General features: G+C 41.3%; 1 protein-coding gene across 1 annotated transcript; it reads left to right on the forward strand.

Annotated features, from left to right (window-relative positions):
- Window positions 1-2727: 2727 nt before the first annotated feature.
- LOC106592055 (olfactory receptor 2AT4) lies at window positions 2728-3686 on the forward strand. Its single transcript, XM_014183356.2, has one exon. The coding sequence runs from the start codon at window positions 2742-2744 to the stop codon at window positions 3684-3686; it is 945 nt and encodes a 314-aa protein (XP_014038831.1). The 5' UTR covers window positions 2728-2741.
- Window positions 3687-23255: the final 19569 nt, after the last annotated feature.

The following is a 23255-nucleotide window of genomic DNA, read 5'->3' on the forward strand; positions in this document are numbered from 1 at the left end:
TGAAGAGATCATGAGGCACATTGTCGTGCCATTCATCCGCCGCCATCACTTCATGTTTCAGTTTGATAATGCACGGCCCCATGTAGCAAGGATCTGTGCACAATTCCTGGAAGCTGAAAATGTCCCAGTTCTTCCATGGCCTCCATACTCACATGTTCTCACTCGTTCAGCATGTTTGTGATGATCTGAACCAACGTGCATGACAACGTGTCCCTAGCAACTTCACACAGCCATTGAAGAGGAGTAGGACAACATTCCACTGGCTTCAATCAACAGCCTGATCAACTCCATGCAATGTGTCGCGCTGCGTGAGGCAAATGGTGGTCCCACCAGTTACTGACTTGTTTTCCAATCCATGCCCTACCTTTTTTTTAAGGTATCTGTGACTAACAGATGCATATCTTTCTTCCTAGTCATGTGAAATCCATAGTTTAGGGCCTAATGCATTTATTTCAATTGACTGATTTCCTTATATTGTTGGATATGTTGCATATTTTTGTTCAGTGTAGAAGGCGGAGACAGTACAGGTGCATCAAATCTGGGACCGAGAGACTGATAAACAGATTCTATCTCAATGCCATCAAAATGTTAAACAGTCATTTTAGCCGGCCTCCGCCCAGTACCCTTCCTTGAACCTTAGACACTGTCACTAGCCGGCTACTGCCAGGTACTCTACCCTGCACCTTAGAGACTGCTGCCCTATGTACATAGTCATGGAACACTGGTCTCTTGATAATGTTTACATTACATTCTACCCTTTTTATATGAACAGTGCCTTTGTAACAAAATGTGGAAAAAGTCAAGGGGTCTGAATAATTTCCGAAGGCACTGTACTTTGGGGTGGCAGGTAGCCTAGTTGTTAGAGCGTTGGGCCAATAACCAAAAGGTTGCTATATCGAATCCCCGAGCTGACAAGGTAAATATCTGTCATTCTGTTCCTGAACAATGCACTGTTCCTAGGCCGTCATTGTAAATAAGAATTTGTTCTTAACTGACTTGCCAGGTTAAATAAAAATATACTGTATTCTAGTCATGGCTAATCCTATATAACTACTGCTGTAAACACATTTTCTATTCACATACTGTCTATACACACCGTTCACATAAATATATATTCATATTCCGGACTCTCGTCTGGAAGCTAATTTCCTGCAATTCTATCCATTTTGTCATGGGGTTTTGTACTGTGAATTTAAATCAATTATTCTCAAGATAGCTCATTTTAATATTTCTACTGCTGTACATAGCATTTTAGTTACAGTGTTTATACCGATGTGTACGCAACCAATAAACTTGTATTTGATTTTATTTAACACTCCCTGTAGTTATTAGCCCCCTGCTTTTAATTCCTTGGGAGAGTAAATGAAAGCACACGTCATGAAGCAGGGTGAGAAACAGAACTGGGCTCAGATTCTACCTCATGTCTATTTTCTGTAGTGTAAAAAGACAACAACCTCAAAGGAAAGTGTAATATGTCAAATGTAGTCTAAAGTTATGGTAAAACCACTATGTTAGACAACAAGCTATGAGACATTCAGCAGACAAAGTTAAATTAAAGGCAAAGAGGTCATCGCCATCTTGATGGTCTCCCATAGCAGCTAGCTAGATTTACAAGCCAGATTAACATATTAAGAGGGCCAACTACCTATCTTTTTTTGTTTATAAGTTTAATGAAATAAAAACATGTGTCTTTGAATACTTTGTGTTTTGTGTAGATATTTTGCATCATTACATCATGATTTAAATAAATAAACGACAAAGAACAAGAGAAAACACTCATAAACCCTGTGAGGATAATTTACTTAGGGAGTAAGGTCAGGTGTATAATTATGTCACATGGGTATCAACAGTTATTATAAATTGGACACGGCTAGTGTCCGTGTCAGACATCAGATTTGGTAAGCCCTGATTTACTTCTATGCAGATCTGGAGTTACATGGCATGTCTTAATAGCTCATGTTATGCATCTTCTTGATGTGTTTTCTGAATATATTTTGAATCTGAATGTGACGGAATACGTTCTCTAATCTTTAGATGACAACATTGGATAACTTTAGTGCATGATACAAGACTCCATTGAAAGGCTTATTGTGAGGTGCAGCTTTTGTATTGACATGCCACACTATGGGGCGAAAAAAGATTGTTCTCAGTGCGATTGCTGAATAACAGTCATTCATATTTTTTTTTATTATTCATTAAATGTCTTTATATCTTGACATTAATATGTAGTGGGACATATAATGTGATCAATAATTTGGTATCATGTGTAATATCAATAAGATAATGTGATGTTAAAACATACCGGTACATTAGAAGAGATATGTACATTAACCTATATGATACATATTGCATTGATGTCCTACTACTTTCCCATGTAAAACGTTTAGTCTCAACAAGAGAAATGTATGAAAATGTATGAACTTCTTATAATACAACCAATTGTTTTACTTAGTTTTTATCTAGTACAGTTAACCCAACTTGATTTCCTGAGTTGATATACTGTGTTTTAAAAATGCAAGGCAGCAGAGTAACTTAAGTTAAGTAAAATCAAATTGAGATGACAAAACTGGGTAGAATAAAATGTGTTACAACTTCATACAACATAACATTTTAAGTAATCAGCTTAACTTATATGTTTCACGGTGAAACAGATAACATATTAATTAGGATTTAAACAAAGTATCCAATCATTATTTGAATCCATTTCTTTCACAGGTTGCTGTCTCTACTAGACCATCATCATGTCTGAGGGGAATCACAGCCTTGTGACAGAGTTTGTCATCGTTGGTTTCCCTGGACTTCAGCCAGAGTTCTACGGTCTTGCCTCAGCTGTATTATTGATTGTTTATTGTTGCACTTTAATAGGAAATGTTGCTGTTCTAATCTTGTTTGCAACTCATAACATTCTCCATAAACCAATGTATATTATCATTTTGAATCTGGTTGTGTCTGACGTGCTATTCAGCACCACCACTTTACCAAAGATTATTGCCAGATATTGGTTTCAGGCTGGGGCAATTTCTTTCTTCGGTTGTTTTTTGCAAATGTACTTAGTTCACTATTTTGGATCCGTAACTAGCTTTCTCCTATTGATAATGGCTTTAGACAGATATGTAGCAATCTGTTTCCCACTCAGATACCCAATGATTATCAAAAACTCAACTATTCATATACTCAATGCCACTGCATGGATTGTTGCAAAAGCCTGCCCATTGATGATGGTAATTAGGGCCTATCCTCTTCCTTACTGTGACTCAAACACAATCTTGCAGTGCTTCTGTGATCATATTTCTATAACAAAGCTTGCATGCACTGATAGGGCCCCTTATAGTTTTCCTGCTTTTGTTACAGCAATGGTGATATTACTGGGACCTCTAGTCTTTATTATATTCTCATATTGCTCTATTATTGTGGCAGTTCTTGAGATTGCGAGCCCCCAAGGCCGCCTCAAAACCCTTTCTACCTGCAGTGGTCAGCTGATCATCATTACCCTGTATTATCTCCCCAGGTGTTTTATTTATCTGTCCAGTAATATCGGCATTATATTCAGCACTGATTTACGTATTGTTATTATCATGTTGTATAGCCTTCTCCCTCCTATGATCAATCCGCTGATATACTGTTTTAAGACAAAAGATATAAAACAGACCTTGATGAAAAGATTCAAGAAATCAACTGCTCCATAAAAGGAGAATGTCTTTGCTGTAAACCAATGCATAAAATTATTTTTTAATCAGAGTTTGAGTTCTGTTATTATGTTTAGAAATACTTGTCACTACAAGAATACCAATTGAGTACCATATCCTAAACTGACATCCAAAATTGACATATAAAGGGAAAGGGAAAGGGGGATACCTAGTCAGTTGTACAACTGAATGCCTTCAACTGAAATGTGTCTTCCGCATTTAACCCAACCCCTCTGAATCAGAGAGGTGCGGAGGGCTGCCTATATAAGGCCCTGCCTCTGCGTAGCAGTAGATAATGCCTTGTTAGATTGGCACAGATAGAGCATTTAGTGTTTATTGTTGGACAAAGAGTAGTATGTATTTAGTTATTTCAAATCTAGTTGTTTCTGATATTCTCTTTAGTAGAACCACATTACTCAAGATTATTGCCAGTTATAGTCAATGATTACATTTGCTTTGAATCAGTTTATTTTCTTAAGTTCAGAAGTTCCTACAAAAATATCAACTGATTACCAAATCCTACCTTGAAATCGAAAACTTACATTCAGTACCAGTATACACACCCCTTTACTTTTTCCACACTTTGTCGTGTTACAACCATGAATTTAAAAAATGATTAAATATTTTTATTTTTGGGGGGGTCCCGGCCTACACCATACCCCATAATGTCAAAGTGGATGTCATTTTCTATAGTAGAGTAGGTCAGGGCGTGACAGGTGTTTGGGGTTTTTCTATGTTTTCTATTTCTATGTTTAAGTTCTAGTTTTTCTATTTCTATGTTGGGGTTGTTTGGGTTGATCTCCAATTGGAGGCAGCTGATCCCCGTTGCCTCTGATTGGAGATCATATTTAAGTAGGGGTTTTTCTTCCTGGGTTTTTGTGGGTAGTTGTTTTCTGTTTAGTGTATGTCACCTGACGGAACTGTTGGTGGTCGTTTTGTTGTTTTTGTTAAGTGTTTCATAAATAAAAGTAAATATGAGCACTCTACACGCTGCGCCTTGGTCCCCTTTAGATGACCCATGTTACAGAGAGACAGAATAACAACAAAAAAATCCAGAAAAACGCATGTCAAAAATGTTATAAATTGATTTGCATTTTAATGAGGGAAATAAGTATTTGACCCCCTCTCAATCAGAAAGATTTCTGGCTCCCAGGTGTCTTTTATATAGGTAACAAACTGTGATTAGGAGCACACTCTTAAAGGGAGTGCTCCTAATCTCAGTTTGTTACCTGTATAAAAGACACCTGTTCACAGAAGCAATCAATCAATCAGATTCCAAACTCTCCACCATGGCCAAGACCAAAGAGCTCTCCAAGGATGTCAGGGACAAGATGGTAGCCCTACACAAGGCTGGAATGGGCTACAAGACCATCGCCAAGCAGCTTGGTGAGAAGGTGACAACAGTTGGTGTGATTATTCGCAAATGGAAGAAACACAAAAGAACTGTCAATCTCCCTCGGCCTGGGGCTCTGTGCAAGATCTCACCTCGTGGAGTTGCAATGATCATGAGAACGGTGAGGAATCAGCCAAGAACTACACGGGAGGATCTTGTCAATGATCTCAAGGCAGCTGGGACCATAGTCACCAAGAAAACAATTGGTAACACACTACGCCGTGAAGGACTGAAATCCTGCAGTGCCCGCAAGGTCCCCCTGCTCAAGAAAGCACATATACATGCACGTCTGAAGTTTGCCAATGAACATCTGAATGATTCAGAGGACAACTGGGTGAAAGTGTTGTGGTCAGATGAGACCAAAATTGAGCTCTTTGGCATCAACACAACTCGCCGTGTTTAGAGTAGGAGGAATGCTGCCTATGACCCCAAGAACACCATCCCCACCGTCAAACATGGAGGTGGAAACATTATGCTTTGGGGGTGTTTTTCTGCTAAGGGGACAGGACAATTTCACCGCTTCAAAGGGGCGATGGACGGGGCCATGTACCGTAAAATCTTGGGTGAGGACCTCCTTCCCTCAGCCAGGGCATTGAAAATGGGTCGTGGATGGGTATTCCAGTATGACAATGACCCAAAACACACTGCCAAGGCAACAAAGGAGTGGCTCAAGAAGAAGCACATTAAGGTCCTGGAGTGGCCTAGCCAGTCTCCAGACCTTAATCCCATAGAAAATCTGTGGAGGGAGCTGAAGGTTCGAGTTGCCAAACGTCAGCCTCGAAACATTAATGACTTGGAGAAGATCTGCAAAGAGGAGTGGGACAAAATCCCTCCTGAGATGTGTGCAAACCTGGTGGCCAACTACAAGAAACGTCTGACCTCTGTGGTTGCCAACAAGGGTTTTGCCACCAAGTACTAAGTAATGTTTTGCAGACGGGTCAAATACTTATTTCCCTCATTAAAATGCAAATCAATTTATAACATTTTTGACATGCGTTTTTCCGGATTTTTTAGTTTTTATTCTGTCTCTCACTCTTCAAATAAACCTACTATTAAAATTATAGACTGATCATTTCTTTGTCAGTGGGCAAACGTACAAAATCAGCAGGGGATCAAATACTTTTTTCCCTCACTGTACAATTAAAGCTCAAATGTCTTGAGTCAATAAGTATTCAAACCCTTTGTTATGTCAAGGCTAAAATAAGTTCAGGAGTAAACATGTGCTTAACGAGTCACTTAATAAGTCACATGGACTCACTCTGTGTGCAATAATAGTGTTGAGCATGATTTTTGAATGACTACCTCATCTCTGTACCCCACACATACAATTATCTGTAAGGTCCCTCTGTCAAACACAGATTCAACCAGAAAGTCCAGGGAGGTTTTCCAATGTGTCACAAAGAAGGGCAGCTATTGGTAGATCGGTAAAAAAAATCTGACATTAAATATCCATTTGAGCATGGTGAAGTTATTCATTACTCTTTGGATGGTGTATCAATACACCCAGTCACTACAAAGATACAGGCAACCTTCATAACTCAGTTGCCCGGAGAGGAAGGAAATTGCTCAGGGATTTCACCATGAGTCCAATGGTGACTAAAACAGTTACAGGGTTTAGTGTCTGTGATAGGAGAAAACTGAGGATCGATCAACAACATTGTAGTTTCTCCACAATACTAACCTAATTGACAGAGTGTCACGTCCTGACCAGTATTTAGGTATTATTTGTATTATATTTGGTCAGGGCTTGGCAGAGGTATGTTTGTTTTGTATGGTGGTTTTTGTTGTGTGTGGTTTAGAGGGGTGTGTTATTTATGTGTTCCTGGGTTTGGGGTGTATGTTTCTGAATTAGTATGTTCTAGGTTAGTTTTTCTGTGTGTAGGTTTGGGTGCTGGACTCTCAATTGGAGGCAGGTGTTTCTAGTTGCCTCTGATTGGGAGTCCTATAAGTAGGTGTGTGTTTGGTTTGTCATTTGTGGGTAGTTATCTTTTGCATTGCTGTCTGTTCAGCCTGTGAAACTGTCATCCGTCGTGTTTTTTTTTTTTTTTTGTGTACATCATATTTAAATAAAATGATGTGGAGCACGCAACCCTCTGCGTATTGGTCTGACAGTGATTTCGAGATATCTTCAGATGAAGGTGAAGATTGTGAAAAGAAGGAAGCATGTACATAATATAAATATTCCAAATCATGCATGCTGTTTGAAACAAGGCACTAAAGTAATACTGCAAAAAATGTGGCAAAGCAATTAACCTTTTGTCCTGAATACAAAGTGTTATGTTTGGGGCAAATCCACTTAGTACTACCCTCCATATTTTCAAGCATAATGGTGGCTGCATCATGTTATGGGTATGCTTGTTATAGTTAAGGACTGTAGAGCTTTTCAGGATAAAAGAAACGTAATGGAACTAAGCACAGGGAAAATCCTAGAGGAAAACTTGGTTCAGTATGCTTTCCACCAGACACTGGGAGATTAATTCACCATTCAGCAGGACAATAACCTAAAATACCACGGCAAATTTACACTGGAGTTGCTTACCAAGAAAACTGAGAATGTTCCTGAATGGCCGAGTTACAGTTTTGTCTTAAAACTTATTGAAAATCTATGGCAAGACCTGAAAATGGTTCTCTCGCACTAGCTAGGTTTCCATCCAATTGGATGGAAACGATATGCACATTTTCCCACCAGAGATGTTTCCATCAAATTGACTTGTTGGCGATAAAAGCCTGTGCATGATGGCATTGTGCACATACAATACCTTTTGCTGTTAAATATTTTTTGGAATGGAGAATCAAGCTCCTCGTCTTGCACTTTCACCTCCCTGTGAAGTTCATCATTTATTTAATCTGTAGCCTAATAAACTGCATGCTTTTGTAACAGGGTTGGTTATGTTTCCACTTGCCTCTAAAGAAAGGTGTATTTAATGTTCAAGCATTTTTATTGGTTGGTTCAACTCTGACAATAAGGCGTGTTGTGATTGGCCCCGCTTGCAGATAGGGGGAGATCGCCAAGGTCAGGTCTTCCCAGTATGAAAATGTGATGCAAGGGGTAGGTCACATTCTGAATACTGTTTTCTATTTTCTATTTTCCAATGTGTACATGTTTGCTGTACATTACTGATTTATACATATGTGGGTATATGGTACCTGTTAGGGATTGAGGGGCTTTCTGGGATGTGCTTTGGCATATGATTGCTGTAAATAAGTGTGTTAGTGTCACGCCCTGACCTGAGAGAGACGTTTTGTTTCTCTATTTTGGTTAGGTCAGGGTGTGACTTGGGTGGGCATTCGAGATTTGTAGTTCTTTGTTCTATTCTATGTTTTCTATTTCTATGTTATGTTCTAGTTTTTGTATTTCTATGTTGGGTCTTGTTTGGGATGAGCTCCAATTAGAGCAGCTGGTCCTCGTTGTCTCTAATTGGAGATCATACTTAAGTAGGGGTTTTTCCCACCTGGGTTTGTGGGAGATTATCTTTGAGTCAGTGTATGTTTCACCTCTGCGTCACGGTTTGTTGTTTTTGTTATTCAGTTTATTTATATGTATTGCATAGTTTCACAGTGTAAATAAAATGTGGAACGACACACACGCTGCACTTTGGTCCGCTTCTCCTTTCGACAACCGTGACAGTTAGCTAGCATACACCGACGTAATGGTCACATAAACCCACTGCTAACACAGTTGTCTTCATGCTACAGATTTTGCCATCGACAGTCATCAATACCGTTAAGCCCTGCACAACTAACGTGCTGTTTCCTATTTAACATCAGCATCAGAAATAAATGATGCTCAACTGGGACCACTGGCTGATGTGATTTATTGGACAAAACACAACACAAGGAGAGTACGATTTACATCTGTTACACTTTCCCGACTAGTCGCAGTGTGAGGTCCACACAACAAGTCATCACGTGACTCCAAGTTTACTTCGATATGATGGTTATTATAACAATATTTGCGCATAAAAGCGTTTCCACAGACATTTCTCGCATAATTAATTTTACTGACTCAAAAAAATCCCACAAAAAAATCCCACTCGTCTAGAGTACTTCGTTTTGTTGCATTTTGGAAAGTTTACCGAAAATGATTCCAGGCCTGTCATGTGTCATTATATTTTATTTATCCGACATGTACTTTACTTGCATGAGAAGGTTGGATGGAAACATGGTTTCTGATCAACAATCAATTTGACAGAGCATGAAGAATTTTGAAAAGAACAATGGGAAAATGTTGCACAATCCAGGTGTGGAAAGCTCTTAGAGGTTTACCCACAAGACTCACAGCTGTAATCGCTGCCAAAGGTGCTTCTACAAAGTATTGACTCAGAGGTATGAATGCTAATGTAAATTAGATATATTTCTTTATGTCAAGGGTGTGTATGGAAGGTGAAGTCAGGTGCAGGAGAGCAGAGTGTAGTGAACAGGCGCACTTTAATTCCGTTCCATAAAATACAGCACATAAAAATAATAACGTGCCAAAAACACGGAACATGGCAATAGTAAAGCGCCCGACAATAATCCACATCACAAACAAACAATTACACACAAAGACATGGAGGGGAACAGAGGACTATGGGAGCAGCCACCTGGCCAAAACTCAGGTTAAATCTCCGGTAGTAATTGGCAAACCCTAAAAATCGCTGCACCTCCTTTACCGTGGTGGGAGTCGGCCAATTACACATGGCTGCAATGCGGTCACTCTCCATCTCCACCCCTGATGTGGAAATGCGATACCCTAGGAAGGAGACAACCTGCTGAAAGAACAGGCATTTCTTTGCCTTGACGTACAGGTCATGCTCCAACAGTCGTCTAAGTACCTTGCATACCAAGGACACATGCTCAGCGCGTGTAGTATATCAGAATGTCATCGATATACACCACTACACCCTGCCTGTGCAGGTCCCTGAAAATCTTGTCTACAAAGGATTGGAAAACTGATGGAGCATTCATCAACCCGTACGGCATGACTAAGTACTCATAATGCCCTGTGGTGGTACTGAACGCTGTCTTCCACTCGTCTCCCTCCCGGATACGCACCAGGTTATACGCACTCCTGAGATCCAGTTTCGTGAAGAAGCGCACCCCATGCATTGATTCAATCGCCGAGGCGATAAGAGGTAGCAGGTAACTGTACCTCACTGTGATTTGATTTAGACCTCTATAATCAATGCACGAGTGTAGACCTCCATCCTTCTTCACAAAAAAGAAACTCGAGGAGGCGGGTGAACTGGATGACCGAATGTACTCCTGACGCAGGGATTCAGAGACATATGTCTCCATAGCCACCGTCTCCGCTTGCGACAGGGGACACACGTGACTCCTGGGAAGCGCAGCGTCTAACAGGAGATTTATCGCACAACCCCCAGTCGATGAGGTGGTAATTGAGTCCGGTGCCCAACTCCATGGTTACCGGAGTGGGGGTGCTGGAAGATAGCACCGACAGAGCCCCCTCTGGACTTCCACCGGTGACCAGCAGGTTATCCAACCGGATGGACAAATCCACCAGTTGGTCGAAGGAGATGGTGGCATCCCTGCAGTCCAGCTCACGTCGGACGTCCTCGCGTAGGCTGCACCGATAGTGGTCGATGAGGGCTCTGTTGTTCCAGCCTGCTCCGGCGGCCAAGGTTCGGAATTCCAGTGCGAATTCCATGGCGCTCCTCGTCCCCTGCCTCAAATGAAAGAGCCGTTCCCCCGCCACTCTACCTTCGGGTGGATAGTCAAAGACGGCCCGGAAGTGACGGGTGAACTCCCCGAAGTGGTCCAACGCCGCGTCTTCTTCTCCCCACACGGCATTTGCCCACACCAGAGCGCCCGACAATAATCCACATCACAAACAAACAATTATACACAAAGACATGGAGGGGAACAGAGGACTATATACATGCAGTAATTATGGAATGAAAACCAGGTGTGTAATGGAACAAGACAAAACCAATGGAATATGAGAAATGGAGCGGCGATGGCTAGAAAGCCGGTGATGTCGATCGCCACCCGAACAAGGAGAGGAGCCGACTTCAGTGGAAGTCGTGACACTTTATTCCATTTTCAATAAATTTGCAAATATATATTAAAAAGCTTTGTCATTATGGGGTGTTGTGTGTAGATGGCTGAGAACCCCCCCCAATATTTAATCAATTTTGAATTCAGGATGTAACACAAATAAATGTGGAATAAGTCAAGAGGTATGAATACTTTCTGAAGGCACTGGACAAGGCCCTGATTCTGTGTAACCTGCTCATGTGGGAATCTTGTAGTTATAGAGCTATAGAGAAGCTTGGCAGGAAACTTGGCCGCAGTGATGTACTGGGCCATTCTCACTACCCTCTGTAGTACGTTGCGGTCAGAGGCCGAGCAGTTGCCATACCAGGCAGTGATGCAACCAGTCAGGATGCTCTCGATGGTGCAGCTGTAGAACCTTTTGAGGATCTGAGGACCCATGCCAAATATTTTCAGTCTCTTGAGGGGGAAAAGGTTTTGTTGTGCCCTTTTTACAGCTGTCTTGGTGTGCTTGGACCATGTTAGTTTGTTGGTAATGTGTACACCAAGGAACTTGAAGCTCTCAACCTGCTCCACTGCACCCCCGTCGATGAGAATGGGATATGCTCGGTCCTCTTTTTCCTGTAGTCCACAATCATCTCCTTTGTCTTGATCACGTTGAGGGAGAGATTGTTGTCCTGGCACCACACGGCCAGGTCTCTGACCTCCTCCCTATAGGCTGTCTCGTCGTTGTCGGTGATCAGGCCTACCACTGTTGTGTCATCTGCAAATTTAATGATGGTGTTGGAGTCATGCCTGGCTGTGCCGTCATGGGTGAACAGGGAGTACAGGAGGGGACTGAGCACGCACCCCTGAGGGGCCCCCGTGTTGAGGATCAGTGTGGTGGATGTGTTGTTACCTACCCTTACCAACTGGAGGTGGCCCATCAGGAAGTCCAGGATCCAGTTGCAGAGGGAGGTGTTTAGTCCCAGGGTCCTTAGCTTATTGATGAACTTTGAGGGCACTATGGTGTTGAACGCTGAGCTGTAGTCAATGAATAGCATTCTCAGATAGGTGTTGCTTTTGTGTATTTGGGAAAGGGCAGTGTGGAGTGCAATGGAGATTGCATCATCTGTGGATCTGTTGGGGCGGTATGCACATTGGAGTGGGTCTAGGGTTTCTGGGATGATGGTGTTGATGTGAGCCATGACCAGCCTTTCAAGACACTTCATGGCTACAGACGTCAGTGCTACGGGTCGGTAGTCATTTAGGCAGGTTACCTTAGTGTTCTTGGGCACAGGGACTGTGGTGGTCTGCTGGAAACATGTTGGTATTACAGACTCGGACAGGGAGAGGTTGAAAATATCAGTGAAGACACTTGCCAGTTGGTCAGCGCATGCTCACAGTACGTCCTGGTAATCCATCTGGCCCTGCGGCCTTGTGAATGTTGACCTGTTTAAAGGTCTTTCTCCGCAGCCGATGTGAGTGCGTTATGACACAGTCTTCTGGAACAGCTGGTGCTCTCATGCATGTTTCAGCCTCGAAGCGAGCATAGAAGTAGTTTAGCTTTTCTGGTAGGCTTGTGTCACTGGGCAGCTCTCGGCTGTGCTTCCCTTTGTCGTCTGTAATGGTTTGCAAGCCCTGCCACACCCAACGAGCATCATAGCCTGTGTAGTGCGATTCAATCTTAGTCCTGTATTGACGCTTTGCCTGTTAATGGTTCATTGGAGGGCATAGCGGGATTTCTTATAAGCTTCCGGTTTAGAGTCCCACTCCTTGAAAGCGGCAGCTCTAGCATTTAGCTCAGTGTGGATGCTGCCTGTAGTACATGGCTTCTGGTTGGGGTATGTACGTATGGTCACTGTGGGGACGATGTCATCGATGCACTTATTGATGAAGCCAATGACTGATGTGGTGTATTCCTCAATGCCATCGGAGGAATCCCGGAACATATTCCAGTCTGCGTTAGCAAAACAGTCCTGTAGCTTAGCATCTGCTTCATCTGACAACTTTTTTATTGATCTAGTCACTGGTGCTTCCTGCTTTATTTTTTGCATGTAAGCAGGAATCAAGAGGATATAATTGTGGTCAGATTTTCCAAATGGAGGGCGAGGGAGAGCTTTGTATGCGTCTCTGTGTGTGGAGTATAGGTGGTCCAGAGTTCTTTTTCCTCTGGTTGCACATTTAACATGCTGATAGAAATTTGGTGAAACGGATTTAAGTTTCCCTGCTTTAAAACCTGTTGGGGCTAGGGGGCAGTATTGAGAATTTTGAAAAAAATATGTGCCCATTTTTAACTGCCTCCTACAACAACTCAGAAGCTAGGATATGCATATTATTAACAGATTTGGATAGAAAACACTCTGAATTTTCTAAAACTGTTTGAATGGTGTCTGTAAGTATAACAGAACTCATATGGCAGTCAAAACCCTGAGACAATTTCTAACAGGAAGTGGGTATCTGATGTGTTGAATTACATTTAAGCCTATGCCATTGAAACACACAGGGACTTATTAATCATTGAGCACTTCCTACGCCATCCACTTGATGTCACCAGTCTTTACAAAGTGGTTTGAGTCTTCTACTGTGAAAACTGACCGAACAAGAGACTTGGAACTTTGGTCATAAGCGGATGGCCGATACTACTCTGGCGCGCGAGTGCATGTTTGGGTACTCTCGTTCCAATACATTTTAAAAGAGAATGCAATCGTCCGCCTTGAATATTATTGAAGTTCTGATTGAAAAAGGCCCTAATGATTTATGCTATACAACGTTTGACATGTTTGAACGAACGTAAATATTTTTTTTTCCTCTTTGGTGAAGACAAGTCCGGCGGGCGTCGTTCATGCTTTTGAGTAGCCTACAGGACGCGCTAACACGACGGAGCTTTTTGGACATAAATTATGAGCTTTTTCGAACAAAACTATATTTGTTATGGACCTGGGATGCCTGGAAGTGCCTTCTGATGGCGATAATCAAAGGTAAGGGAATATTTACATAGTATTTTTGATTTTAGATCTCTCCAACATGGCGCCTAGTCTGTATCGCCAAGCCTATTTTTCTGAGCGCAGTACTCAGATTATTGCAAAGTGTGATTTCCCAGTAAAGTTATTTTTAAATCTGGCAATGCGGTTGCATTCACGAGATGTTAATCTATAATTCTTTGAATGACAATATAATATTTTACCAATGTTTTCGAAAGTAATTATTTAATTTGTTGTGCTGATTGACTGGCGGTATTGGAGGGAAAATATTTCCTCAACATCAACGCCATAGTAAAAGGCTGTTTTTGGATATAAATATGAACTTGATAGAACAAAAAATGCATGTATTGTCTAACATAATGTCCTAGGAGTGTCATCTGATGAAGATTGTCAAAGGTTAATGCATAATTTTAGCTGGTTTTCTGCTTTTGGTGACGCCTGTCTTTGCATTGACAAAACATTACACCCAGCTATTTTCAATGTATTGTCCTAACAATCTAACTTTATGCTTTCGCCGTAAAGCCTTTTTGAAATCGGACAATGTGATTAGATTAAGGAGATGTTTATCTTTCAAAGGGTGTAAGATAGTTCTATGTTTGAGAAATTTGAATTATGACATTTAATTGTTTTCAAATTTGGCGCCCTTGATATTTCACCTGCTGTTGATAGGGTGTACCAGGGGTGGGACGCTTCCCACCTAGCCCATAGAAGTTAAAGTCCCTGGCTACTAGGAGCACCACCGCTGGGTGAACTTTTTCTTGTTTGCTTATGGCGGAATACAGTTCAATGCTGTCTTAGTGCCAGCCTCTGACTGTGGTGGTATGTAAACAACTACAAAGAATACAGATGAAAACTCTCTCGGTAGGTAGTGTGGTCTACAGCTTATCATGAGAAACTCTACCTCAGGCGAGCAATAGCTCGAGACTTCCTTAGATATCGTGCACCAACTGTTGTTTACAGAAATACATAGACCGCCGTCCCTTGTCTTACAAGACGCCGCTGTTCTATCCTGCCGGTACATCGTATAACCAGCCAGCTGTATGTTGATGTTGTCGTCGTTCAGCCATGACTCCGTGAAGCATAAGATTTTACAGTTTTTAATGTCCCATTGGTAGTTTAATCTTCCGCGTAACTCAGCGATTTTATTGTCCAAAGATTGCATGTTTGCTAGCAGAATGGAAGAAAGTACGGGTTTATTCGATCGCCTGCAAATTCTCAGAAGGCAGCTGGACCTTCGGCCCCTCTTTCTCCGCCTCCTCTTCACGCAGATCACGGGGATCGGAGCCTGTTCCCGAGGAGGCAGCATATCCTTCGCTTCGGGCTCGTCAGAGTCGTGAAAGGAAAAAGAGGATGTACTGTTTTATATATTTATATATTTTGCCTTGAAACAGATTGATCATGGGAAGAAGCAGGCTATACAACATGAAAACAACAATATGTAAATCAGTGCTGAATCTAATGCCGATATTACTGGACAGATAAATAACTTCTATGGGCTAGGTGGGACGCAACAAAATGTCATAATTCAACTTTCTCAAACATACAACTATTTTACACCATTTTAAAGATAAACTTCTCGTTAATCTAACCACATTGTCCGATTTCAAAAAGGCTTTACAGCGAAAGCAAAACATTAGATTATGTTAGGAGAGTACATAGACAAAAATAATCACAGCCATTTTCCAAGCAAGGACATGTGTCAATAAAACCCAAAACACAGCTAAATGAAGCACTAACCTTTGACGATCTTCATCAGATGACACTCTTAGGACATTAAGTTACACAATACATGTATGTTTTGTTCGATAAAGTTCATATTTATATCCAAAAACAGCATTTTACATTGGCGCATGATGATCAGAAAATGTATTCCCACCAAAACGTCCGGTGAATGTGCACATCAATTAAAAAAAATACTCATCATAAACGTTGACAAAATATATAACAACTATTTTAAGAATTATAGATAAGACTACCCCTGGATGCAACCGCTGTGTCAGATTTTAAAATAGCTTTACGGAGAAAGCACATTTTTCAATATTCTGAGTACATTACGACTGGGTCGGTTCACGGTGAGCTATTCAGACACCCGCCAAGTTCGGGGAAAGCTAAACTCAGAATTTGTATTAGAAATATGCTCTTACCTTTGCTGATCTTCGTCAGAATGCACTCCCAGGACTGCTACTTCCACAAGAAATGTTGTTTTTGTTCAAAATAATCCATATTTATGTACAAATACCTCCGTTTTGTTCATGCGTACAGATCACTTATCCAAAGGCATAATGCGCGAGTGCGGAACGAGAGACAAAAAGTCAAAATGTTCTATTACCGTACTTAGAAGCATGTCAAACGCTGTTTAAAATCAATCTTTATGCTATTTTTTACATAAAATTGCAATAATATTCCAACCGGACAATAGCATATTCATTCAAGAAGAAAAAGAAGAAAAAGAAGGAGGGGCGCGCTCGCGGGACCGAGCATATCCAATCCCTTTGTTGCCAGGCAGACCACTCAGTAACTGAGCTCCTATACTCTGCCCAGTGACAGGAAAATGCTCAAACCACTTTCTGAAGGCTGTTGACAGTCAATGGAAGCCTTAGGAAGTGCAATGTCACCCCACAGACACTGGAGCTTCGATAGAGAATCAAAAGAAGAACTACAATTCTCAGACTTTTCACTTCCTGCTTGGATTTTTCTCAGGTTTTTGCCTGCCATATGAGTTCTGTTATAGTCACAGACACCATTCAAACAGTTTTAGAAACTTCAGAGTGTTTTCTATCCAAATCTATAATATGCATATTCTATTTTCTGGGCCAGAGTAGTAACCTGTTTAAATTGGGTACGTTTTTCATCCGGCCGTGAGAATACTGCCCCATAGCCCAGACAGGATAAAACACCTGGGTAGAATATAGAGGGCAATGATGATCAGCTGGCCATTACATATAGAAAGGGTTTTGAGGCGGCCTTGGGTTACTAACATATTCAACTAATGATTGACATATTTTCATAACAAATGTTATTTTGATGAATTTATTCAATCTATTTCATCCTTCCACGAGAAATAGTCTCGACACAAATCTAAGGTTGTAACCCAAAGCCGTTTGTTATATCGTTTCGGTTGCCAGAGATGCGACCCAGTCATTCAGTCTTTTTTTTCTGTATCTATGGAAGCGACCCAGTCGTTAGTATTAAATGTTCCATTGCAATACTGTCTGGCAACATTCTTATCCTTTGCTTGCTAGCTAGCCAACTATGGCTAAAGTAGCTGCATTTGTGTTTGTTTAAGCTGTTTTCTAGTGACCTTTATCAAATCAAATTTTATTTGTCACATACACATGGTTAGAAGATGTTAATGCAAGTGTAGCAAAATGCGTGTGCTTCTAGTTCAAACCATGCAGTAGTATCTAACAAGTAATCTAACCTAAAGGAATGAATAAGAATATGTATTTAAAAATATATGAATGATCCATGGCCGAACAGCATAGGCAAGATGCAGTAGATGGTATAGAGTACAGAATATATATATATATATGAGATGAGTAATGTAGGGTATGTAAACATGATATAAAGTGGTTTTGTTTAAAGTGGCTAGTAATACATTTATTACATCAATTTTTTCATTATTAAAGTGGCTAGAGATGAGTCAGTATGTTGGCAGCAGCCACTCAATGTTAGTGATGGCTGTTTAACAGTCTGATGGCCTTGAGATAGAAGCTGTTTTTCAGTCTCTTGGTCCTCGCTTTGATGCACCTGTACTGACCTCATCTTCTGGATGATAGCGGGGTGAACAGGCAGTGGCTCGGGTGGTTGTTGTCCTTGATGATCTTTTTGGCCTTTCTATGACATCGGGAGGTGTAGGTGTCCTGGATGGCAGGTAGTTTGCCCCCGGTGATGCGTTGTGCAAACCTCACTACCCTCTGGAGAGCCTTACGGTTGTGGGCGGAGCAGTTGTCGTACCAGGCGGTGAACAGCCCGACAGGATGCTCTCGATTGTGCATCTGTAAAAGTTTGTGAGTGTTTTTGGTGACAATCCGAATTTCCTCAGCCTCCTGAGGTTGAAGAGGTGCTGCTGCGCCTTCTTCACCACACTGTCTGTGTGGGTGGACCATTTCAGTTTGTCCGTGATGTGTACGCCGAGGACCTTCAAACTTTCCACCTTCTCCACTACTGTCCCGTCGATGTGGATAGGGGGCTGCTCCCTCTGCTGTTTCCTGAAGTCCACGATCATCTCCTTTGTTTTGTTGACATTGAGTGTGAGGTTATTTTCCTGACACCACACCCCGAGGGCCCTCACCTCCTCCCTGTAGGCCGTCTAGTCATTGTTGGTAATCAAGCCTAACACTGTATTGTCATCTGCAAACTTGATGATTGAGTTGGAGGCGTGCATGGCACGCAGTCATGGGTGAACAGAGAGAACAGGAGAGGGCTGAGAACGCACCCTTGTGGGGCCTCAGTGTTGAGGATCAGCGGGGTGGAGATGTTGTTGACCTTCCCTGTCAAGTTGTGTATGGTTCACACTGCAGCTCTTTGCCCAAACTTGAAAAAGGCCTTTAAAACCTCTTCAGCATCTGATCCCGTTAGCGGGATCAAAATCCAGCGAAAAATCATATCGCCAATTAGCATTAAAAAAATATCATAATTTTTACAAAAAAAAATATATATATATTTTTTTTTTTTATAGATACACCTCTCCTGAATCGACCCACGTCGTCCGATTTCAAAAAGGTTTTACAGGAAAAGCAAATCATTAGATTATATTAGATGAGTCCATCGTAAAAAGCAGCTTCATAGCCATTTTCCGACCAACCACTTGCATCACATATAATCAATAAACAGCTAAATGCAGCACTAACCTTTTACAAACTTCATCAGATGGCACCCCTAGGACATCATGTTATACAATGCATGCATTCTTTTGTTCAATAAAGGTCATATTTATATATAAAAACAGCATTTTACATCTCTGTCTGACGTTGACTACCTAATTTCCCCTCAAAAGCGTCACGGTAAACAATGCTACATTTCAATAAATTGCTATACTATAACGATTTTTTTAAATGTATATTGTCAATCTAACATTTATAGATGAATATCTCTTGAGAACACCCGTCATACCAGATTTTAAATTAACTTTACTGGGTAATCACACTTTGCGATAAAAGGAGATGCGATACTCAGAAAATGAGCTAATATACAGAGCTCGGCGCCATCTTGGACGCAACAGCATGAACCATCTCATCTTCTATAATATTGTCAATAATCGCCTACCTTTAGTTGTCTTCATCAGAAAGCATCCCAGGTCCACAACAGATGTATTTTCGGTCAAAAAGTCCATACTTCACGTTCCATTAGCCTGATGTTGGTAGCGCGTCCTATGGCTCTCTCCAAGCGCAGCTCTGAAGTTCATAATAAAAGCAATCCTCGCGCATGTAGGTTCGTTCAAACATGTCAAACGTTGTATAAAATAGATCTTCAGGGCCTCTAACACCAAGAGAGCCAATAAGATTCGAGGGGGATGATGTCATGGCCTTTAAAACCGTTTCCAAAGGTGGGGGCAGACATGGCCGCCGGCGTCATAATGGTGATGGCCCATCCCCTGTGACCAATTTCAAACTCGTGTCATTCACTGAGTTTGGACTCTATAAGGCTCAAACCACTGTGAAAGGACTGGCGACATCTAGTGGAAGCAATAGGAAGTGCTCACTGAACCATGGTTAACGGTGTGATTAATAAGGAAAGATGAGAAGTCAAGTCCACAATTCAGAATTCCACTTCTTGTTTCAATCGGTCTCGGGGTTTTGACTGCCATTTGAGTTCTGTTATACTCACAGACACCATTCAAACAGTTTTAGAAACTTTAGAGTGTTTTCTATCCATATATAATAAGTATATGCATGCCCTATCTTCTGAGTTTGATTAGTAGGCCGTTGAAAATGGGAACGATTTTTTTTCAAAATGCGCTGTGGCGCCCCCTATCCTAGGGTATCCTCAAGAGGTTTTAAGGACTGAAGGACGCAAGGGACAACTCAATTTTCTTCTGACTTCTTTTATTTCTTTAGTCAGTTAGTTAGTTAATTAGTTCTCTAGTTAGTTAGTTAGGTTGATAACCTTTAAAGGCAAAACACAAAAAGAAATATACATTACTTCAAGTAAGGTCATTTCAAATTAAATATATAATCTTAATGTAGTCATATTATCTAAATTATACTATATACTAAATTAGACAATTGGTCTCAATTCTCAACACAAATAAACACCTAACTGGCAACAATTTTACACAACAATGTCCATGTGCCTACCGGTTGAGTCTCCAGAATCCTAAATGAGCCTAATGTGTATGGATGAGAGTCTCCTCTTCCGTGAAGGACTTCCAGTGAAATGCTTTTCCACCAAACATTTCACCACCTGCTATCACAAAGGTGCACCAGTATATATGTTCCCCAGGGAAACACAAGCTAATGATGGGTTCCACAATGCATACACTCTTTCGCCCCCTGCTGGTGTTTTATCTTTGAAATCAGTTGAAAATCTGAACGCCTTGAATATGAATACCTGTCTTTTGACGCAACACTCACCACCTGGGGGATGTCCGTCAGGAAGTCCAGGACCCAGTTGCACAGGGCGGGGTCGAGACCCAGGGTCTCTCATTAGGACACTGTTGTTCAGAGGAGCTAGCCAGTAACACAGCTAACACAATCACTTAAAACTGAAATTGGAAAGACTGCAAACTAGCTGTATTTGGTTTAATTGTACCTGTTTTCTATTTACATTTCTTTGTATACAGTATATCCATAAAAATTATGCTGATTCATGATTTCGACTGGCTGAGAAAAGATGTCTGTCTGCCTGTTTGTCTCATACCGACTCCCAACACATTCATTACTATGTGACTGCTGGAGATGGGATTTGCTAAGAAATGCTAAGAAATGCTAAGAAAAAATAATGTCCAGTAAGCTATTCTAGCCTAGTATTTCCTGCATGGGACTCCAAGAGCTAAGGAGTGTTTTTTTAAGGAGAGGCCAGCGGAGCACAGGTGATTGAGTTTTGCAAATGAGACAAAGGCTATAAGTTAGAAGCTTATTATGCATAACCCATCATTAATTAGCTAAATATGAGGCTAATGCTGCATTGAATATATTACCTGAAAGAGGTAGGCTAGGACATCTAGAACAGAGTTATCAATTTTGGATGCAATTTGTATGGAGTTGATGGAGAGAGAGAAAGACTTCGAGAGAGTGCTCGCGCTTGCACTTACAGTTGAAGTCGGAAGTTTACATACACCTTAGCCAAATACATTTGAACTAAGTTTTTCACAATTCCTGACATATAATCCTAGTAAAAATTCCCTGTCTTAGGTCAGTTAGGATCACCACTTTATTGTAAGAATGTGAAATGTCAGAATAATAGTAGAGAGAATGATTTATTTCAGCTTTTATTTATTTCATCACCTTCCCAGTGGGTCAGAAGTTTACATACACTCAATTTGTATTTGGTAGCATTGCCTTTAAATTGTTTAACTTCAGTCAATCATTTCGGGTAGCCTTCCACAAACTTCCCACAATAAGTTTGGTGAATTTTGGTCCATTCCTCCTGACAGAGCAGGTGGAACTGAGTCAGGATTGTAGGCCTCCTTGCTCATACACACTTTTTCAGTTCTGCCCACACATTTTCTATGGGAGTGAGGTCAGGGCCTCTCTAATACCTTGACTTTGTTGTCCTTAAGCTATTTTGCCACAACTTTGGAAGTATGCTTGGGGTCATTGTCCATTTGCAAGACCCATTTTCAACCAAGCTTTAACTTCCTGACTGATGTCTTGTGATGTTGCTTCAATTTATCCACATAAATTTCCTGCCTCATGATTCCATCTATTTTGAGGAGAGCACCAGTTCCGCCTGCAGCAAAGTACCCCCACAACCTGATGCTGCCACCCCTGTGCTTCACGGTTGGGATGGTGTTCTTTGGCTTGCAAGCCTCCCCCTTTTTCCTCCAAACATAACAATGCTTATTATGGCTTAACAATTCTATTTTTGTTTCATCAGATCAGAGGACATTTCTCCAAAAAGTACGATCTTTGTCCCCATGTGCAGTTGCAAACCGTAGTCTGGCTTTTTTATGGTGGTTTTGGAGCAGTGGCTTCTTCCTTGCTGAGCGGCCTTTCAGGTAATGTCGATATAGGACTCGTTTAACTGTGGATATAGATACTTTGTACCTGTTTCCTCTGGCATCTTCACAAGGACCTTTGCTGTTGTTCTGGGATTGATTTGCACTTTTGGCACCAAAGTACGTTAATCTCTAGGAGACAGAACGCGTCTCCTTCCTGAGCGTTAGGACGGCTGCGTGGTCCCATGGTGTTAATACTTGCGTACTATTGTTTGTACAGATGATTGTGGTACCTTCAGGCATTTGGAAATTGCTCCCAAGGATGAACCAGACTTGTGGAGGTCTACAATTTTCTTTTCTGAGGTCTTGGCTGATTTATTTTTATTTTTCCATGATATCAAGCAAAGAGGCACCGAGTTTGAAGATAGGCCTTGAAATACATCCACAGGTACACCTCCAATTGACTCAAATGATGTCAATTAGCCTATCAGAAGCTTCTAAAGCCATGACATAATTATCGGGAATTTTCCAAGCCGTTTAAAGGCACAGTCAACTTAGTGTATGTAAACTTCTGACCCACTGGAATTGTGATACTGTGAATTATATGTGAAATAATCTGTCTGTAAACAATTGTTGGAAAAATGACCAACCAACTTGCCAAAACTATAGTTTGTTAAAACCCCTTACAGCTCCTTAAGGAGGAGGGCAGTATTGACAATTTCGGAAAAAATATGTGCCCATATTAAACTGCCTCCTACTCAAACTCAGAAGCTGGGATATGCATATTATTAGTAGATTTGGATAGAAAACACTCTGAAGTTTCTAAAACCGTTTGAATGGTGTCTGTGAGTATAACAGAACTCATATGGCAAGCAAAAACCTGAGAGAAATCCTACCAGGAAGTGGAAATCTAGATGCATGGGCTCTCTTCAAGTCGTTTCCTGTTGAATACACAGTGACGTAGTAATAATTGTGCACTTCCTACGGCTTCCACTAGATGTCGACAGTCTTTACAAAGTTGTTTGAAGCTTCTACGATGAACAGAGCCCGATGGACAAGGAGGGGAAGTTGTTGAGGCAGGGGGTGACATCACTTCTTGGAGCACGTTCACGAGGTTG

This window comes from Salmo salar, chromosome ssa20 (assembly GCF_905237065.1).
Source record: "Salmo salar chromosome ssa20, Ssal_v3.1, whole genome shotgun sequence".
Taxonomy (NCBI): Eukaryota; Metazoa; Chordata; class Actinopteri; order Salmoniformes; family Salmonidae; genus Salmo; species Salmo salar.